We start from the raw sequence: 20,778 nt of genomic DNA on the forward strand, positions 1-20,778 counted from the left end.
TAGAGGTCGTTGATTGCAATTATAAAGGGAAATTATCTATAATTATTAAAATGAAGACTTTTAAAATTATTTTGTAACGATAACTAAAATATCAAATATCTGTAAAGTTGGCAGTCAATGATTCAAATACATGTTGCTTAAAACCAATATAAAGTTGACAATATCTTATCAACCTAATATTCGTAAATTTGTTTGTTTATTAGAGTTATTTAAATATTAAAGGATTTCGTATTTTATAAAATATATAATTTAATTAAATGCTGTAACTCATATAGCATTTTTTAAAATAAATATCAAAACAAAAAACGTGTTGCCATACATTATTTTCATATTTTCTTACGGTATCAAAATTGTATTCCGTAATGACGTTTCTAACATATGTCAATGTATCCAAAAATTGAGGCTAACTTCATTTCTCTGCTTGACATAAAATAAAGAAAAACTAAAACTATTTTTTTATTCTATGGCTTGTACGTTTTAAGAGTTGGGTTAGTTAATTTGTTTTGTCCCATATAGTTTTTACAACTTGTTAAATACTATTCTATTATTCATGTGCGTACCTTTATAGCAATTTTTTCCTTTAATATAATATCAACGCAAAATCGGAATGTGTTTTAAGATAGGATTAAATAAGATTCTAAGGAATTTATAGGTTAGGTTATTGTTTGCCTGTATATTTTTATTTTATGGATTGGAATATTTCGATAACTTTCTTTTAACCTGCACATTTATTAAGTAACTTTTAAGGTACTGTAATTTAAAGTACTGTTGTCTATGCAAAAATGTAGCAGCCTATATGTAAATTTTTATTGTAAATATTCAGATTTTAGGGAAAATAAAAAATAAATGAGTTAAATAATATTGTTTATTTAAATATAACTAATTTTGCGTCTCAAGCATAATTACACTATTTACAACCAAGGTAATAATAAATTAAATTGAAAAGAAAAAAAAAAAACATGAAATATCAGTGCATAAAATATTGAGAAAGAATATGAAAAAATATAAAGAATTATAGTACTTTGTTTCTTATTGTCCTCTATAATATTACTTTCCTATATTTTCATTTAATGGGAGCACAATTTCTGTGTCTTGCATGTACAGAAAAATAAATTACAAAACACAAAGAAATATATAAATATCAGAATGCAAATACCGTTGACCTAGGCTTACTCTTTTGTTTTTTGTTTATTTTCGTAAATATCTTCAAATACATTATCGATATCTAATAATTTTTTTAAAGCATCGAGAACACTATGCCATAACTCTTCTAGTTTTTATCACTTTTATTTAACTAGAATAAAAATTAATTATTCTATGGTAGCATTACAAGAGAAAACAAAAGCTTGATTTCATACACATATTAAAAATTATTTATCACAATGTGTTTATGTTATATTAAGAAAGTGCTGGCTAATTAATACTTACGTTTTGAGTCTATAAAATTACTGTTAGTTATCAGTTGCTAATAGGAATTTAGTCCTTCAATAAATTGAGTATTTGGCACAAGAGGATTTAATTTAAATCATCCTATGATATAGGAAAAAATATATGTTAGTATCTAGTAGAAAACGCAATATTAATAACCAGGCTTTCTAAATTGTTAACTAATAGACCATATATATGGAAAATAGCTATTTGTTATTAAATATTCTTCTGATCTATAAGTCCACTTTCGAAATGAACTTATTCAACGTTAGGCTTGAAAAACATATGAACACACAAACATGTATGTATAAAATATTTATATTGTACTGTCTCTAAATAAATATTGAAAATTTTGGTCAACTTTTACGTTAAATTCATTAGTATCAATCAATGCTTAATATCAAATTGTATTATTGGTAGATAAATATCTTGGGCTATTGTTTACATTTTGATTCGAAGATTGCTTTCATGTCCTTAATATAGCAGGTTGGAGGAGCAGTCTTTTCTTTTCTGAAATCAATAAGAAATAATTAATAAAACTCTATATTTTTATTACCTTAACCTAAAATAAAACTATTTTGTTAGGTTAGTTTTTTCAATAGTTGAATAATTTTAGTCGGTGACAATTTTAATTCGGCCTATAATATGCTATTTACAATCTGGTACGGTGGTATGGTGTTAATAAACTGATTATCAGAAGTTAAATGTATTTTGTTGACGTAAATTTTGATTGTTTATTTGGATATTAATTTTCTCTTTAATAAACGTCAGGAGCTTGATTTTTTAAATAAGAGGGCAAAAACAAATAAGATGTTTTTGTTGCATTAATTGAAAAACTATTTAAATAATCTTTAAATTGTTTTTGTTTATGTATTCAAAGCAACGCTTGTACCTAAACATCTTCATAGTGAATAGTCCTAAATACTTCTGCCTTACTCAGTTTTGTTTTTTGTTACATCTTAGAATATGCCAGATATTATTGTTCGTGCAGTAATTTTAAGAAGTGAAGAACATCGTTGATACCAAGAACTTAGGAAGTTTCAGGGAATTAGTAGTTTAAACTGATGGTTCATATGTAATGCTATTTTACCTTGGGCTATTTCTACTGTCGAAGCTAACTTTACGCTGCCGATCAACTTCCAACTCTCTCTCCCTCGATGATTCGTATGTATGCCTCCTTCTTTCCTCATCTCCAACCTCCCTCCTTCGATGTCTAATAAATTCTAACTCTTTCATGTCATCTGCTACGTCATCCAAATGTGATTTGCCACCTAGAATTCGAGACACAATAGGATCGAAGGCATTCACAAACTAAAAGGCAAACGTACTTTTTTCGAAAATCGTCCCGAAGGCTTTATCATAATTGTTCTTTGAGTACTCGACCTTGATCGGAGTGACTTTCTGACTTTGTTCAAAAATTGCCGCTCGAACTTTCAAACTACTAGCGTTCTGGGTCCTCGATTCCTTCTTTGGCGACGAGGATACTTTCGCGTCTTCCTCTTTGCATTCGGCACTGATCCGTCTGATCCTCGTCGGTTTTACTTGATCGGAATCCATCTTAGGACTCAATTCACTGTTTTCTTCCTTAGTTTTGTATATTTTCAGCCTGGACAATATCACCTCCTTATCTTCCTTGAATGATTCTGATCTAAAAATAAAATATCGTTAGTTTAATCATAGAGAGTTTGGTCTCAATGGTCAATGGTGATATTTTAATGTTAACAATTAACAACAAATACTTGAGGTCGGAAATTGCTATCTCTTCATATTTAATTAATTAATACATATTTTTTCAGCGACCTGTAGCCTGTATTTTATTAAATGGTACATACCTATATTTCTCGCTCAACACTTTTCTTCTTTCTTCCTTATACTTCTCGATTCTTTCCCTCTTTTTCTGTTCCTCCTCTTCATTGGACGTTTCGTCTCCATCAAATTTCTCGTTGCTGTGAGCTAAATGGATGGTCTCCAAATGCTCTGGCTCATCCTTGGGTAACGTCTTTGGCAAGTTCAGCGTCTTCGGGAGGGAGTTCGTCTTGAAGTTGACGTTCTCCTCCATCGATTTCCGTCTTTGGTTTGTTTTCGATAAACCGCACTCTTTCTCGAACTCGTTCTCGTCCAACGAGCGAGTCTTGAGCTGATGTTTCAGGTTCTTCGCTCGCAAGCACGGCGGCAAGGTGTCTTTTTCGTAGAACACCCGGTGCTTGGGGCTGTCGGGCTTAACGTTGTTGTCTGTTTTAGATATCGAGCCCTCGAATTTATTTCTAAAGTCTTTCACGCTAATTTTTGCTTCAGTCTTTTCGTTTATCATGTCTTTTTGTTCGACGTTTTCGTACACAGGCGATTTGTCATCGACGTTGTCATCATCATCTAAAGAATCTGCTTCCGCTTCGTCATCGGCTGTTTGATGGTTCTGAATGTGTTCTTCTTCGTGGTCTAGGGTAAGTAACGCGTTCACTTCGTGTATAGAACGTCTGAAGTATTTTACTTGCTGGTAAATGGCGCTTTCGTCGAAGGATTCTGTGTCGTCCGATTTCCGTTTATCATTTTGTAAACTCGACCGTCCCGGACTGTTTGGGAAGTTGTCGTTTCGACTATCCGACGTCGGGCTAACGTTGGGGCTTTTGGATGGACTCTGCGGCGTACTTATGGATGTCTGACTCGACTCCGTTGGACTCTGCACCACTTCGCTTAGACTGAAGTCCGTGGATGAGTTCTCCATGCAATGGTAAGGCGTCGAACTCAAGCTAGCCGTATACTGTATGTTCGAACCCGAACTCCGGTTAGAACTCGCCGACTTCTGATCGTTCAAACTGGTTAGCGACAACTGTTCGCTGGTATTGCACAAGGCTTTGACGGTTGTGGAGTCCGTCGAAGCGCTAAAACTCCTTGGTCTCTCTTCCAGTTCGGGTTGACTAGCCTCCTGAACCGGTAACGACGCTGTACTAGTAGGAATCACGACTTTCTCCGGGTTCAACAGCACGTTCTCGTATTCCGGGCTTTTTAACGGCGATGCGGATGCGCTCTTCGGAGGTGATTTATACGTGATGCTGATGGTAGTAAGGATATTCTCGTAATTCGGCGTGGAAGGCTTCTTGAAGGAATCGGTGTCACTTTTCTTCAAATTTTGATAGGTGATTTCTGAAGGCGAACTTTCGTAACCTGTACTGGTCGACTCCCCCAGGTGATGATACCTAGGCGAGCCAGGTGTGGGCGTCGTCAACGCGCTGGTACTGCCGAGAAGCTGCCTGTTGATGTCGACGTCCGTGAAGGATTTTGTTAAGGTATATGACTTGGTATCAGTCTCTAAATTTAACGATTGTCTTTTGGGTTCGCTGCCGTCCGACTTTCGGGGATTGTGCGGCGTGGCGTGAACTATTGCCGTCGTGCTGACGATGTTTTCGGGCGTGCTGCAGTCGATGTATTGTATATCAGATAGCTGGTCTTCCAATCTGGTTCTCTTTCTCGATAGCGTGTCAGGAGAAAGGACAGCTCTTGCTTGTTTCTTCGGAGAGGGATTCACTGAATTCCCGGCGCTGGTGAATTCTTCTTGCCGGGCGTGGTTCAATATACGTCTCTGAGCCAACTAAAATAGAAGCAATCTATATAAGGAAAGATGTAAAAAAGTAATTCACGTTTTTCTTTAATTGTAATAATACAGAGTCAAGCTACAATTACTGTTAGCAGGAAGATCAGAATTTTTAAATACCCCCAGTAATTAAAAACATATTGCCAAAAAGTCGTCATAAACATTGAAATTGGTGTAGTGATTGGAAGGGAATTTTCCATCATGAATTGCTTCAAGTTGGTTAAAGTATTATTCTTGACTAGTGTCTATTGTGGAAAGTTATATAGATTTTGACAGGCGACTGAAAGGAAACCGTCCATATTGAATAATAGGCGAGGGGTAGAATTCCATTATAAAACTTTCTTAACCACAATTAGAATTAAGCTGCTTTTACGCAGTAGTACGCAGAGAAGTACGAAAATTACTGGTTCAGTTTTATAATATTGGAGCACATTTTATTATAGAAGGGCTGAAATTTACTTTAAAAAAACACCGCAAATTCTTCCTCACACTGAGTACACACACTGTTTTACAAAGTTTATGAAGTTTTTTTTGTATGTTTTTTATCGGAAACATTGAATTAGTGTAATAGTCCCGTTATCTACTTACGTCTCTCTGTATTCTAGGCGAGCTAACCAAGCTTTCATCTTCCGAGAAAATTCGCATCTCTGACTCCTCCAAATCAAAATTCAGATGGATTTCACTGAGGTCCAGCAGGGAGCCCTCCGAATTGTTCCTGGACGCTTGCAGAGTGTCGAAGTACGAGTCGTGCGACACAGACCTGTTATGACCAGGTGGTTTATTCAACGAATGCAAAGGTCCTAGCACGTCTTCAGTACTGGCGGGCTCCGAATGGCCCGAGGTTAGACTCTCTGCCGATTTCACCGTTCGCAGCTTCCTCCTCATATCGGTGAGATCCGACTCGGTAACGGACTTATCCTGATAACAAATTAACCTCAATTTCAATTACTATATAACACGAAGAGTACGCACATTTATTGTAATGGGAGTTGAGGCTTTTCTGGTCTTGCTAACGCTTCCTTGACCGTTGTTCCTAGACGACTTTGTGAAAAACATCCTCCAGCCCAAGGGAGAACGTTTCGTGTGTCCCCTCTTTCTCGTCCCTAAAATGCAGGTTGTTTGATAAAGATATTTCGAACCAACAAAATAACTGTATACCAGGTGGTAAATCAATGATCGTGTGATATTTCTTAGGCAGATTGCTTGGACCACCGCCAACTTCGATGTAATTACAGTCTTCTGTTTTGTTAGATAATTGCTTGTTTCTGAAAAGGAACTTGTCGACTTATTTACGACAGGTAGAAATAACGAACAACCCACCTGGCTTCTTCCAGTGTTATGAGCTTGGTAGGTGCGGAAATTGCTAAACTATTAGGTCTACATTTTTTGGCCAGAAGCGTCTCCTTGTCTCCCAGCTCTGGCTGATCGATATTAGGCAAATGGTCGCTGAAGATGAGATCTGCATAACAAATCAGGAATTCCGTAACAACGGCCTGTAAAAATATTCAATGCATTGTCGTTATTTTAACATTTTTCAAAACTAATGTAGTATGCAATAAAGCTCTTAAGAAAAAATCGTTATTATTTTTATTTAGTTTTTTTTGCAATAATACTCAAAATGTAGTCATATACCAGTTTATGCTAATTCAAAAAAGTAAACAAACGTAACAGTAGTTTTCAAGTGTTTATATACACAGGCAGTAGTGTGATACTAATACACAAAGCAAATTAATCATGATTTTAAAATTAAATAGACATTATCAAGTAATTAAAAGAGATAATACACTCAAAATAACTAAAATAATATATCACAATAAACATCCTCCCAAACAAATGCTGTTATAATAATTCAAATACCAATTTTATTTTAAATCTCTGAAAAGATCTTTAAAAAATATGTTAATAAAAAGTTTAATCTTACCTGAACTCCTACGCCTTGTAATGCAGCAACACCTCCTACTTCTAAGGCTTCGCACCGCAGCAGATTGGGTGCCCAAACTATAGCCAGATTTCTCGTGGTCATGCCGGTGCTTCCGCTGAAATTGGCTACCCTGGCTAAATGGCGCATCAGGTACTCTAATGTTCTAAAGCAATGCCGGGTTTTATTTTTATTTCCGTTGTTGCTCTCATAGCTGAGATATTTTTACCTGTAGTGAGGGGGTGGTAATTTCTGTACCGCTTCTCGCATTTTCAACAATCTCTCCTGGTCCGTTTCAGTCGTCCTTATGGCTGTACCACATCCTTGAACTGCGTTTACGAAGCTTTGGTACAACTGGTAAGTGCATAAAGGATTGGGTAACTCCCTAAGAACAAAAAATTTAACAATAGATCCCTAATCTATCTATATTTTGGGGATTCTTATAACCTAAGGATAACGCTCAGATATTTTCTTTATTGTCTTAATTTATGAATAATTAAGAGAGGACAGACAGATGTTGCCTGAAAAGCAACAAATGTTAAACAACGTTTGAGTACAACAAACGAATTTTTTAAGCTCTAAATAAATGACAAAAAATAATTCCTGGACTTAATATATCCGTAAATTTTAATCAAAGGATATTATGTGTTCATGGAATGGGATGGGATATGTCCCGGTAAGTATCAAGGGTAAATTAAGTATATTTATTTAAAATTGTTCGGAACTTAGGAATATTACAAGAATCCGCTCATTAAAAAATACAGCACAATATAATTCAAGTCCGGACATAATTTATAACACTTGATAACGGCTTTTTCACGAGAAAGGATTTCTTGATAATGAAAAAATCTAATTTAAATAAAAGATCTGTTGAGACGTTCTTACGCGTGGCTGAAATACCATTCAAATATTTAATTACGGTTTTATTTACTATACTACATTACAGTTTCTACCTAGGAAAACTTTTTTCCACTTAAACCAAGGAATATTTGTCAACATTAAATAAAACACGATTTACTGAATGGGAAGGTTTGCATGTTTTGACGTCATAAAGCAAAACGCCATCTGATGAATTTTTAAACAGTTGCAATTACAGAATGACAAAAATAATTGTACACGCTAATTGATATTATCAAAAAGCTACGGTATAAGACAATAAATAAGGTGTGTATATCATTTATATTGCTTAGATTTTAAAACTACAACTGAATTGTAAATAATCGATTAAATAAAGCCTTTATATCTTAGGATTCACAGAGTAAGCTGCGTTCATAATAAACTTTTTTATGATCTGACGGATATTAATATGCATTTATCATTAACACGTCAAGGCTAAAAATATATTTAATAATTATTTAAACAACAATACAAAGCAAACAAAATAGAATTGGCTTGGTTTGGCTCACTGTATAAAGATTCGCCGATAGTAGCTATGCGATAAGAACTATATAACATTTAATCTGGCTGTTCGTTAATTCATAAAACCCAATGATTTTTCAAAGTAAATTTATACATTTGCCGCAAAACTGACTCGACTCAATTCCATTGTTTTCTGCGAAGAAGAGACTGGTACGTACCGGCGTTCTAGATTCAATACTAAATAAAAAACGTTATTTTTTTAGAAAAATACTTCAAATATGAGAAAGCCTTTATTTCAGTTGGTTTTAATAGTATTTTATGTGGTTTTATGTGAGTTAAATGTAACAGGTAAGGAGCATTACTTGAAATAAATTAAGCATAACTATAATATATACTTATACTGTTCATATAAGGAAAAAACAATACAATACTACAATTATTGATAATTAATAATCAAAAATAAAAGTAACTTCAGTTGCTTTGATATGTGTACCAAATATATTTATATATACCTGTTTCCTCTGTAGGTTTAATTACTTGCGACTTAAGTAATGAAGATTTACACATTCCCCATCCATCGGATTGTTCAAAATATTATCGCTGTGTTTATGGTCAACCAGTGTTAAAAATATGTCCGGAAAAAATGTTATTCAATGTTGAAATCGGTAATTGCGATCTATATTATAACGTAGACTGTGAAAGCTCCGAAGAGGAAAGTACTGAAGATTTGACGGAAGTAATTGGTAATCTGACAACACCCATTCAACGCCAACTTGGTGATACCACAACGAACGCTTCAACAACAACCACAAGAAATCAGAAATTTGTTTATACTCCGCACGAAGAAGAGGTCAGTGCTTATTACATGTACAAAGAAGGTGAAAAACTCCTGATGTACTGCGATGGTGGGATGATATTTGATTTTGAATTGGAGATTTGCGTTTGAATTATGTATGGATGAAAGAATATCATTATTTATTAATATTAGAACAAGGTATATGTGATTTATCATATTAGTAATCATGTTATAAGTGATGAAAAAATACTGTACGTTGTATCAACTTGGTCAATAAAATTGTTTTATTTTTAGTTGCAGTTGTTCGGTGTTCATTATTTTAATTCGTGATATATTTTATTTTTTATGTGGAAATATATTATTTTCAGTAGACAAAATAAGGTTTTAATAATAAATTATCCAGCAAAATTTTATATAAATAATGATAGTAATTCACAATAAGTTGATATAGAAACAAAACATTTTATATCAGACAAGGAGATAAAATCATGTTTTAGTAATGAATCCATAAAATTCCCACGTAAATTCAATAAAGCAAATGATAGGGTCATGCAAAAGATAAGAAGGAACAATTAAAAAGGTAAAAAATTTAATTCTGTCCATTTATCAATATTGGTTTTGCAACCTGCCGCTATCACGGCACTCATTAATAGTTTTGTATAAATTGCGACTATCTTGCCATAAAAATGTTTGATTTAGTTTTTAATTTAACTAATTAAATTCGTTATTAAGTAAAATTCTAGCACTTTATAGAAATGGTTTAAAAATAGGCTTCTGAGTTGCACACATTTTAAATTTGTTTTGAATATTAATATTTGTTTTATAAGTGTACATATAAAATAATAAATAAAATAAAATATAAACAATTATAAATAGTGTATATACAATTTAAAAATGGACACAAATTCAAGTCAAAAAACACAACCATAACAAAATAGAGAATCTATCCAGAGAGCACACACTAGCACCTACACCAAAGTGGTAATGGCTATTTGGTCAGCGACACTCAGCAGAGGCTAGACTCCATGAAGATAATCGACTTTTCATAGAATTCCGAGGAGCCCGTCTGTATTTTCTCCTGTTACGGAATTCCTAAAATTTTGCAGTCCATACATTGCTCTAATCTAGGTGAGTCTTGGACAGTTGGCCAGTATGTCATAGACTGAAGTAAGGGCAAGTTGACAAACGACAAGGCAAGTGACTGTACAAGAAACGACAGTAACCCAATCTCAGTTGATTCAGAGCTACGGCATGGTGACGAAGGGAAGCACCGTGAAAAGAGGAGAAAAATTCAGCTTAAGTTCAAAGAGCTTGTTATGGTTCTTGGTTAAATAAGAAATTAATGTGATAAGGTCAGTGTGGATACACAAATCTGTGATGGGGAGGCTGCCGATTTAGCCGTACTATCCGCGCAGTATGCCAACATGAGAAGAGATTCACATTAATGTTATCTTGTATCCATTCAGATAGAGGGTACAAATGATTAACAGTGAATCGGTGACCAGGCGATGGTTGAATTTCTGTTTCAGGAAATAAAATTAGAAATGTCTTAGCAGGAATGTACCAATATTACAGAACTTATATATACTTATAGAAATATAAGATTCTAAACCAACGTTTTAACACTTGACTCACTAGGTAAAGTCATAATGTAAAACTATTGTAATTATAGTGTTCTTTTCAAACAAAAGACTTAATACTAAAGCATTACCTAAAATACATCTTCAATAACGACGCTACTGAGTGAATGTCCTTGAGGATGTCTTCAGTGTACAGATCTGGAACCCGGTCCTCATCAAAGGCATTTCTTAACTTTTGGATGTTCGACGTTATACCCGAGAGCCTAAAGGAATAATTCCCAATAATAGAGGGCGGAAAATGGTAGAATGGTGAAAAAATGTTACCTATAAATGCCGTCCACAATACCATTTGTCTCGATAAACTCTGCACAGCTCTTGAGTACGGTGGGTACGGCCTTGCCCGTGTTGAGGAGGTGCTCGCCTAGGTCGCAGCCGAACACACGTTCCCGCAGGATACCGCTCTGCTTGAGGCGTCGTCTCGATGGCCTATTGAGCAGAAAACCTCGGAAAAAGGTCACCAGTTTTCCGTGCCTGCGCAGAACCGGCTTCACTGTCGTCAAGGCCAATGATCTGCGCAGAATTCCACAATGTGGCCCATAACAATAAAAATGGTTTGGGTGTCTTTAGACTTTTGGTCCGTAGAGAAAAAGAAACGACCCAATTTATTTTCTAATATAAACATTTTCTCTATTAACGCTATAAATTTAATTTTAAAAGATCAAGACAGCCACGAAAAACTGTCAAGACCCCGACTGAAATTACTTCTATTAAATACTTCAAATAGCGTTCAATTTAAAAACGAATATATAGAGCCACAGGCTGGGCCATCTGTTGGTGTACTTTTGAGGTAGCTGACAAAATTACAACACTTGACAATTACATATATCGGCGCTTTTGATACACTGTTTTCTGATACTCTCCCATAGTGGATTTCTTTTGAACTATCGGAAAATTTGATTGGTTTTGTTTCAATCGGTCGTACAGTTAACTATAAGCAAGAAATACTGCTGTATTTTTTTTTGGTTTCCATCATTTATTGTTTTGTGACAAAAGCGCTAACTTGAATTACCAATTTATCAAATTAATTATATCAAATGTTGCATATAAAATTATACCAGCTTTATACCGTAAAATATTTTTTGCTTTACTTAAATACGATATAAAATAATATTCATTTTTCATAGCTACCCTAGATGGCGTAACATTAGCAGTTAAAAAAGAAGTGATCTTATAGAAAATTCACATATAATTGTAAACGTGTCTATAAATAATTTAAAGTAGTATTTGTTTAAATAGGACCAATAAATAAATTGTGTGGTAATGCGTAATTAAGTAGTTTCACTGGCATTATAGAAAAAACAGATGGTCCATGTTACAATTAATTTTTATGTGTTGGTGTTTTTTGTGTTGTCTACATTCCGGACGTTAATAAGATTAATTTTAATACTGATATATGATGAAAGTAGAAGGAATACACACAACTGCAACTTTTATTAACAAGCACGTATGATCAATATTTTAGCACAAGCTGATACCCATAAAAAGAAAATACAAATTCTTTAAAATTTACAATTAATTGGATTGATTTTAATATATGGACACATATATTTAAAGTGAAATATTTGAAAATACTAGTGACAATCCATATGAGGGACGTCAAAAAGTGCATGAATACCAGAAATTGTAAAAATATTGGATATAATTTAGGACGAGGATGGAACCTAGAAATATTTAATATAAGGACTGTTTAAGTTATTGCAAAGAATAATTTAATTGCTATTTTGGCAAAACTGTGTTACAATGAGTGTCACTTTTGTCAAGGTTGAGGTTTGAAACTTCTGTTATCATAATTACCATAAAACAAGAGATTAAAAGGTAATATTAAAGTGAATTAGGGTTCATTAAGCAAGACTCAACATTTTTACATACACCACAGCTAAAAAACCAGCTAATTTAATATACGAATTATTCTAATATCTACCCTATTGGTAAAATTTAGTTATTTCTGACCTTTGACGTCGTGTAGGTATATTTGGAGTTTTCCTGATTTATTTGAACTCTGAATACAAATGGAATGATAGATACAATTTCCACAAATCTGATCAGACATGCTTGTCGAGTCCTCACATTATGTGTAGCCACCTTAATTAAAGCAATGTGCAATCTTAATGTAATTTACCCAACAACTGGCGGTGGTAATGGCATATTCCTAGGAACTTTGTCTCCTATGATGTGGACGCAATGCTGAGGGAAGAACCCGACCTGGAACCCCCGTTTGCCCCGCCACCACATCGATTCCCCCGGGCTGGCCATGTCGATGACGGAGATCATGTCGCCCACTTCCAGATTCAGTTCGTCGCGTGCCTAAATCGACATACGTTGTCGCAATGAGTAATCGTTAAGGGGTTGGAAACATTCGGAAATAGTCGATCACCTGCGAAACGTATCTGCGGACACTGTAGGCGGCTGCGACAGCTGGCGTGTTGATGCTGCGACTCTCCTCGCTCGGTACCAGAAGCCGGTGGCCTTTGTTGTCCATCTGGAGCCAGTTCAAGACTGGGCCGCAGTTTACAGAATTGTCGGCGATTTGGCTCAACCGTTCCAGATATATTGCCAACATTTGCTGGAAATAAAACAAAATATTTAAACTCTCTTAAAGAAAATAAATGAAGGGTGTGAAAATCGATAAAATCAATGTAATTTCATCCATCCAAATTCCATAAAAATAATGAATTATCATTATGCTCCAGCAGTGTACCACACCTTATCAAAACCTTGAGATATAGCGAGAAACGCAGCCGTGTAATATTTTTTATGGTTTAAGTTTTTATTTAAGTTTAGTAGCTTAGTCCATAATATGGTACTGAATATAAATGTTATTAACTTACACTTTTCTGAGAGTTATTAGTTAAAATCGGGGTGACTTTTTAGCTTTTATTTATTTCATGATTGTTCGCCTTACTTATCTAACAGTACGTTTTTCCTGTGGCAGATCCACTTGAAATGATGTGTTAAGAATACTCAGTCAATTATACTGTTTTACTCATCTACGAATATATTATCTAACAGCTATTTCTTCATTGTTTCTGGTCCAAATATTATTATTCTGCTTATCGAGTGAATATTACATTGTACTAGTTGGCATTGGGTTTTCTAAATATTCTTGTATTCTTTGGTTTCGTTCCAAGGACAATTTATAGGGATTTTCGCAAAAGTTGTATAGGTTGTATATCAACTTCACAATTTAGGTACTTCGATAGGATTTCAAGGAATAACTTCTCAAATATCATGGAGAACAGGTTGTGATTGTTATAAGAAGTCAATGTCTAATTTATTATAATATGTGGGTGTGTATGAGGATGTAACGGCATTATAATGGTCCTTTAATGGGCGCTAATACCAAAATTCGATGTCAACTCTGATGAGATACTGGTGTGAACGTTATAGCAAATGATAGTTTTATTACATGCAAATACGACATGCACTGGATACACGTCGATTCTCCCGGCATAATCCAGTCGGCCGAAATCCAGAAACGGACGGGTGGCCGTAAAAATTCTATTTTTAGTAGCGCGGCAGCCTCGATGCCATCCAATTAATTTTATTCCAACGTCGGCGAAATATGAGGCGGGCCAGCGAGCGAGCGCCCGACTCCGATTCGGAAATTGTAGCCAGGATTTAATGGAAACCGCAGGAAATTCGTCTTTTCCTTTCGGCTTCGAACTGCGAATCGGCCGATATTGTGTGTCAAGGTGACCTACCAACGGTTACGAGGTCCGATCGGCAATTTAAAAATATGCATAACGATTAGCAGAAGCAACGCACAGCCTTTCTCAATTAGCTTAATTGTTTTTTACGCTCATCAACCAAACTAGTCAACCAATTACATAGACAACACTGTTCAGCCTAGTTAGATGGTACTTGTCAAGGAAGAGAATTAATTGGTACTGCTTGTTTTGTATAATTTAATGTGACTAGAAGTTCACGCAGCACCATCTACTCGGCAACAGTAGGACTAAAACTTTTTTATGATTGTTAATATTTCATCTTTCATAAGAACATAAGAAAACTTTATGATTAAATAAGCATGGTACAAATATACCGTATTTTTTACAACATATTGGGAATAACGTATTTATTTTCCTATTTAGAGTGAAGTTGATAATTTATTTAAAAAAAAATAAAACAGTAGTGGCTATTTCTGGAAAATCCTAACCGGTATTCGGTAAACGTCGGTAGTTTCAGCCTGATTTTCCGAGCTTGCCATTTAGAAGCAATCGAGAGGTAAAATTCAACGAACTACAAAGGCCATTTTGAATTTGGCACTGATATTGGTGGAAGCTCTGTTTTGTAAGGTTAAGAATTTGGTTGTTTATAGTTTATTTGTCTTTGTACTGTTTATGTTTTGATTATAAATGGTAAGCGGTAATGAATAAATCATCGTTTTGTGAATATTGTCAAAAAAGCTATTATAACACGTTTAATCTGAACTGATATATGAGGACATTTCATCCAAATGCGTATCTATTCAATTTTAATTTTGCAAATTGAATTCAATTATATACCAAATTCATTATATTTTAGGCTTAGTCGACCCTGTGAAAGTAAAAGTACAGATAAACATGACTCGATGTACTTTATGTGAGTATATCCCATCAAAATCATAGGTCGTAGATCATATAGTCAATCCATTGCATTTACATTGAACAAGAAACATTGAAGTTTGGCTCGCTTGAAGATATATCAGGTCGGGGATTTCTATTTTACTTTTAAACTTGGAATTTATTAGTATGTATCAGAGGGTGAGAGGTGGAGTTATTAAAATCAGATAAAAATATGAATACGGCCAAAATTAGCTTTAGAACTTGAGTTTCAAGTGTGATTTTACTGATACATATTACATATTGTTCTATTTTCTCTTTTTTCTTTTCAAAATTATTTCAAAATCAAAGATATCATATTTTATATATAAGAGACAAAAAATATACCAAAACATTTTAACATGGGTCTCAACAGAAATTTTGTGAATTTATTCTATTTATGTTATATTCTTCAAATATAGGTATAATTTTCAACAACTGGCAACGTCGCTAATTCCAATCCTTGTCGCATGCCAGGATATTCCGTGATAGATTGGATGTCCAGAACTAGACTCTTGCAAATAAATCTACGGAATAAGACGATCGCAATGTTGCCGTATCAAATTTGACTTATTAATATTACCACTAATGTTTGGAAACATTTAGCAGACATTTGGTAATATGGTCCAGTAGTGCCAACCCAAATTGAGTTTTCTATTTTCTATTTTTAACTAAGATAAAAAATCCGCTTCGTGTTTAAAACCCGTTTTACATTTTTACAAGCCGCAATTAGCAAAATATTCGACATCATCTATGACCTGAATTAGCTGATTTAATTGACATAAACTGTATGTAAACTGATACAAAAATTTGATTGCGTGAACTAGAATCTCTAAAATTGTTTTTACTGGTATTTATAGCGTTTTCCGTGGTTTCCAAATATTAGTTGTTTAATGTTCGAATCTTGGAAAGAAAATCTAGCAATGGAACAAGGATTTACCAAGACAAACAACTGCAATTTGCTAAGAGTTCTCAAGGAAGGCCTTTGTCTAGCAGTATTTAGAAATGTTAAAACTTCAACCTAAATATATTAGAAATTTAATAAAAAAAAACGACAATTTCAAAGCTTCAAAATCAACCCGTAAGCCTATAGTAAAGCTTAATACCTATAATAATAGTAAAACAACTTTTAAATACATGTATTTATAATTATTGTTTCATTATATTATATAACATTTATTGTTTAGCTTAAAAATTATGTTGGAGTTTCAAACATTGTAAACACTGCAAATAACAACGAAAATAAACAAATTCAGATAAAAGGCATCCAGCTTACCTCAAGGTCTTTCTCGTTCGACGACACGCCCTCCAGGTCTTCCAGCTGCGATATCTTACGATCGAAGATGCACTGATGCAGCTGCTGGTCCAACATTTGGAAGTTCTCGAAGTTTCTCTGGACCAGCCAGCACTCATCAGCCGATGTCACTTGGACCATAAACCATTCCGTTTCATCTTCTTCATTCGCTGCAACAGGGAAATTATAAATTAGTTATTATGAATTACAAACAATCAACTGATGTAGATTGTAGTCCCTCAAACCAAATTACCGGATCTGTTACTGTTTCGAAGCCAAAAACTGTTTTTATTAATTATAGTTGTTATTATATCTTCGTATGATTATTTACTAGGACGAGAACAGCTAGAAAACCAAGAGAAGCTGAATCTTGCAAATAAGTTGGACATTAAAACAAATCCAAGTCTTACACATACCGATGAAATAGCACACAGCTTGGTTGCTTTAAAATTTTCAATTGAATTAAATTTAACATAAAATTTTGCTTTAGCAACTTACTAAACAATCTAGTATATTAGTTTAGTGAAATTCCCAAGCGTATTAATGTGTGACTTGCCCCATTAAACCACTATTTACGTTCATTTTGACACAGTTACCGATTGATCTATTTTCGATTAAGCTTGCGGTTAAAGTGGTTAACTGTTTTTTTGTCTTCAGTTTCAGCTTTACTTTATTAGTGGCGGAAACCCTGAGAGCTTGAATTAAACTGATAATTTCACGTTTTCTCATTCATTTCAAGTATACTGAACAGGAAGATACAGTTTGATGCGAATAACGCTGATAAAAAAAGCAATTTTTAGTTTATACTTTGTACAGTTCTTGTGGTGTTATATATATCCTTTTGGTCTGCGAATCTAATTGGTTTTGATTAAAAATGTTTATTTTATTTGCATATAAAATACTTTTATTTAATATAAATTATTATCGAAACCAGTGTCAATTATACAATTTTTTGAAAATGATATTGTTGAATATGTTTCCAAAGTTTCCAGATAACTGCAAAAAAGTTCTAGGTTAGGCTCGGCATATATTTTTTGTTTTTACCAATTTCTTTTCAAGAACGCACAAGAACAGGAGAATAGAAGAAAAACCAAAAACTTTTTTAATAACTTTATTAAAAAATATAGATATTAAAAAAACAGCTCTTATTGTCTAAACCACAAGATAATGATATTATATAATGCTCATATTTATTTCAAAGGAAATTTAATTAACTGTAGTGTTTCTGTTTGAAAAACTACTCATTACAATATTGTAACAACTACTAAGATACCTTTTTTCTTCACCGTATAACTTGAAATATTATTAAAAAGCTTATAATGGAGTCAGTGAAAATAAGAGAAAAAAAATGATGTCATATATGGTATATTTGGACATCGAAGAAACAGCATCAATAAATTCAAATATGTATATTCACATATTATTGACATATTTCTTTGCATTTGTTTTTTCACACCACCTATTTGTTCTAAATGTGCTTTTCATGTTTAGATTCTCGTCTTGTAACATAATATTTTTCATCTAGTGGAATCTACGTACTCTTCTTATCAAATGTACATGGTTACACATCATATTTTAATAACCACTAGGAACAGTGACACTAATATTGATGTATACAAATGTAACATACCTTAGCAAACAAGTATTGGATAACTAGTTACATTTTCTACCATTACATGAGCTTTAAAAATAACCGTATCTTGTAATATTGATGATATTGCCATATCTAGAATATATCATGGTTTTTCTTTTAATTTTAATTACAAATACTGGGATTAATATATATTTAAAAATTTATTATTATTATGTTTTATTACCAATCAAATTTTCACAACCATATATAACAAATTAACAAATAAGTAGAAACATAACCAATAAATTTGCAAATAATAAACATCCCTTGATATCAATTGTCAAAATACGCATGCCATAATGATCCAATTATGTATTACATTTTGTTAATTTTCTTATACTCTCTTCTGTGGCCTTACTCTCTAAACCTTTCTAAAGAGAATGTTATAGTTTTGTATAAATGTTCCTTTGTTTACTTTGTTACATTGTAAAAATAGAAAATGCATAATTTTTCAAACTTGTTTAGCGACAAAAAACGTGCGTGGTGTCATACAACCATAAAAACACTGTGATAATGAATTTTCATACGTATGCCACAGGATATTCACCTAGTTAAAATTAGAGAAGACCTTCCTGAAATTAGAGTTGATTTGTTGGGAAAGTTCATTTCTTAACAGAGCGTGGTATTTTTAAAATTTAAGTCATTTATAGCAAATGGGTTGTATGTGATTAAATGCTTTTTGATCAATAAAATTATAAATCCAAATATCTTTTACAATGTTAATACTCACTGTGTTGGGAGTGCAGGGATTGGTCCATGCTGGTCTGTAGCGCCACCTGTAGTGGGGGAAGCTGAACGCGTTCGTAGTGGAAGTGGGCGCATTCTTCGAGCTTGGGGAAGCGACAGGGCTCGCCGCCTGGGGCCGGAGCGCCCCCCGCCGCATCCGAGATCTGCATGTCGGCGGCAGGGCCCGATTCAGAGCATAGTGTCTGGAAAGAGAAAAACAATTTGAAAAATTACTTTATGACATCTCTACGTATTTGTCTTAACCAGAATAAAAGGTACAATGTAATTTTAAAAGCGCGCTTGTTTTAGAAGTACTGGACAGTTTGTTTGGTTGCAATTCATATTTATACAGTGTTTTAATAATTTTGTGTTAGACATTCTTGGGTACCAGGTGTACCGGAGAGTCATTACAGCTTTTTTTCCGAAAAAAAAAATACATAATTACCAAGAAAATCTTTCAAGCAATTATCTTTCAGGCAATTTAAGGATGTCATCCCAAAAAAACTGTTTGTCGTTTGAGCGAAACCATTCATCGAACCATTTTCTAGCTTCTTCGAAAGTGGTGCTCTGCAAACGCGTGCTCCATTGATGTGAAAAGTAGATAGTTGGACGGGACAAGGTCTGGAGAGAACGGCGGCTGCGATAATATATATCCAAGTGTTTTCAACGCTTCTTTGACAGGTCTTGCTTTATGAGACGAGGCAAGGCATGGTTCAAATTGATCATTGGTTGTCGGTAGCGATCACTATTATCACATCGAACACAGAGTATTGTCTTGCGACCAAAAGGATTTGGTCTGGGAATATTTGAGGATTTTGAAGTTAAGCATATTTTTTGAATTTATTGTGTATATGAATATAATAATATAATAATTTTGTTCTTTTTTCAGTTGCTAGTTTTAGTTAAATAATATAGAAAATTATATTTAATATAATGTGACGGGTTTGAGCGTACAAGTGTACATGAAGTCAGTGTATGTTTCAATAAGATTTGAATGTCAACCAGAATAAATATATCGCGTGAATTGAAAAGTCCCGGGCCTGATACATAGATGGCGCTACTAGAATTAAATCCATATGTTTTTTAGTTAGCCCTAACCTTCAAAGATGCGTGTATAAATTTGACAGCTATCGAATCATTAGTTTGTGAATTATAGCATTTTGAGTGAAGCAATTTTTGTTATTGTGAAAAAGTGGATAAAAAGGAATTTCGAATGTTGAAAAAATACAGTTGAAGCAAAAACTTGGCTTGATGCTGAGTTTTCTATGAAAACATTATTATAAATCAATATTTTTGTGATTTTTTATTAGAATCATCTATCCTATTAGTTGCATTTTATTTTGATGAATGTTTTTGAAGAAACTGGTTAGTAAAACAATGTGCGACATGACGCAACCTTGCAAAAATTCTCCGGCGAATTACGGTTTCGTTTTGTATTTATTTCCGAAGTGAACTTTGCCCTTAGCGGTGTCTTTCCAGAGTGGATCCCGATTATTCCAGCGGTTTAAAAATAGTGGCGCGGACTTTTCAGAACGCATTTGTTGTGGTTGAATCACTCGCAAATTTTAACCGTTTCGATGACACGCATTATTAGAAATGAGTACGAATAGATATCGACAAAAACTAGAGCAAAAAATCAGTTAATCATTTCGTGTTATGCGTTGTTTAAAATACTCACAATGCATAACGAACAATTTGTGTTCAGCATATCAGTTCTAAGCATGCCAAATTCCATACTAATCATTGTCTCATGCAGTTTAGTTATACACCAAATGTGTCGGTAATTACTTTCCAGTTTTTATAACAGACTTTACT

General features: G+C 33.9%; 2 protein-coding genes across 18 annotated transcripts in view; one reads left to right on the top strand and one right to left on the bottom strand.

Annotated features, from left to right (window-relative positions):
- Positions 1-851: 851 nt before the first annotated feature.
- The window catches only part of CdGAPr (GTPase-activating protein CdGAPr), a 112,476-nt gene continuing 92,549 nt past the window's right edge, over positions 852-20,778 (bottom strand). For 10 of the 17 annotated variants that reach the window (XM_076397672.1, XM_076397671.1, XM_076397668.1 and 7 more), the window contains 16 exons: positions 18,968-19,166; positions 16,587-16,774; positions 13,105-13,293; positions 12,850-13,034; positions 10,995-11,240; positions 10,802-10,933; positions 7,165-7,320; positions 6,939-7,101; positions 6,338-6,510; positions 6,176-6,282; positions 5,990-6,120; positions 5,606-5,935; positions 3,261-5,014; positions 2,757-3,076; positions 2,519-2,699; positions 852-1,938 (listed from right to left, as the gene is read on the bottom strand). In XM_076397672.1, the coding sequence (XP_076253787.1) occupies positions 1,863-1,938; positions 2,519-2,699; positions 2,757-3,076; positions 3,261-5,014; positions 5,606-5,935; positions 5,990-6,120; positions 6,176-6,282; positions 6,338-6,510; positions 6,939-7,101; positions 7,165-7,320; positions 10,802-10,933; positions 10,995-11,240; positions 12,850-13,034; positions 13,105-13,293; positions 16,587-16,774; positions 18,968-19,133 (4,497 nt within the window). In that variant the 5' untranslated portion in view covers positions 19,134-19,166 and the 3' untranslated portion in view covers positions 852-1,862. The remainder of the gene's footprint in view (positions 1,939-2,518; positions 2,700-2,756; positions 3,077-3,260; positions 5,015-5,605; positions 5,936-5,989; positions 6,121-6,175; positions 6,283-6,337; positions 6,511-6,938; positions 7,102-7,164; positions 7,321-10,801; positions 10,934-10,994; positions 11,241-12,849; positions 13,035-13,104; positions 13,294-16,586; positions 16,775-18,967; positions 19,167-20,778) is intronic. The other 7 variants (XM_076397682.1, XM_076397680.1, XM_076397678.1 and 4 more) reach the window with 1 other exon arrangement.
- On the top strand, positions 8,368-9,383 carry LOC143192414 (uncharacterized). Its single transcript, XM_076397771.1, has 3 exons — positions 8,368-8,504; positions 8,558-8,642; positions 8,822-9,383. The coding sequence occupies exons 2-3, from the start codon at positions 8,573-8,575 to the stop codon at positions 9,238-9,240; spliced, it is 489 nt and encodes a 162-aa protein (XP_076253886.1). The 5' UTR covers positions 8,368-8,504; positions 8,558-8,572; the 3' UTR covers positions 9,241-9,383.

Source organism: Rhynchophorus ferrugineus, unplaced genomic scaffold (genome assembly GCF_030347505.1).
Source record: "Rhynchophorus ferrugineus isolate W39M unplaced genomic scaffold, kcgeb_rfMv2 rfM3, whole genome shotgun sequence".
Classification (NCBI taxonomy): domain Eukaryota; kingdom Metazoa; phylum Arthropoda; class Insecta; order Coleoptera; family Curculionidae; genus Rhynchophorus; species Rhynchophorus ferrugineus.

Coding starts and splice junctions, on each gene's coding strand:
- LOC143192414 (XM_076397771.1), top strand. CDS start 8,573: ATGAGAAAGCCTTTATTTCAGTTGGTTTTAATAGTATTTTATGTGGTT. Junction 8,643..8,821: donor ATGTGAGTTAAATGTAACAG/GTAAGGAGCATT, acceptor TTTCCTCTGTAG/GTTTAATTACTTGCGACTTA.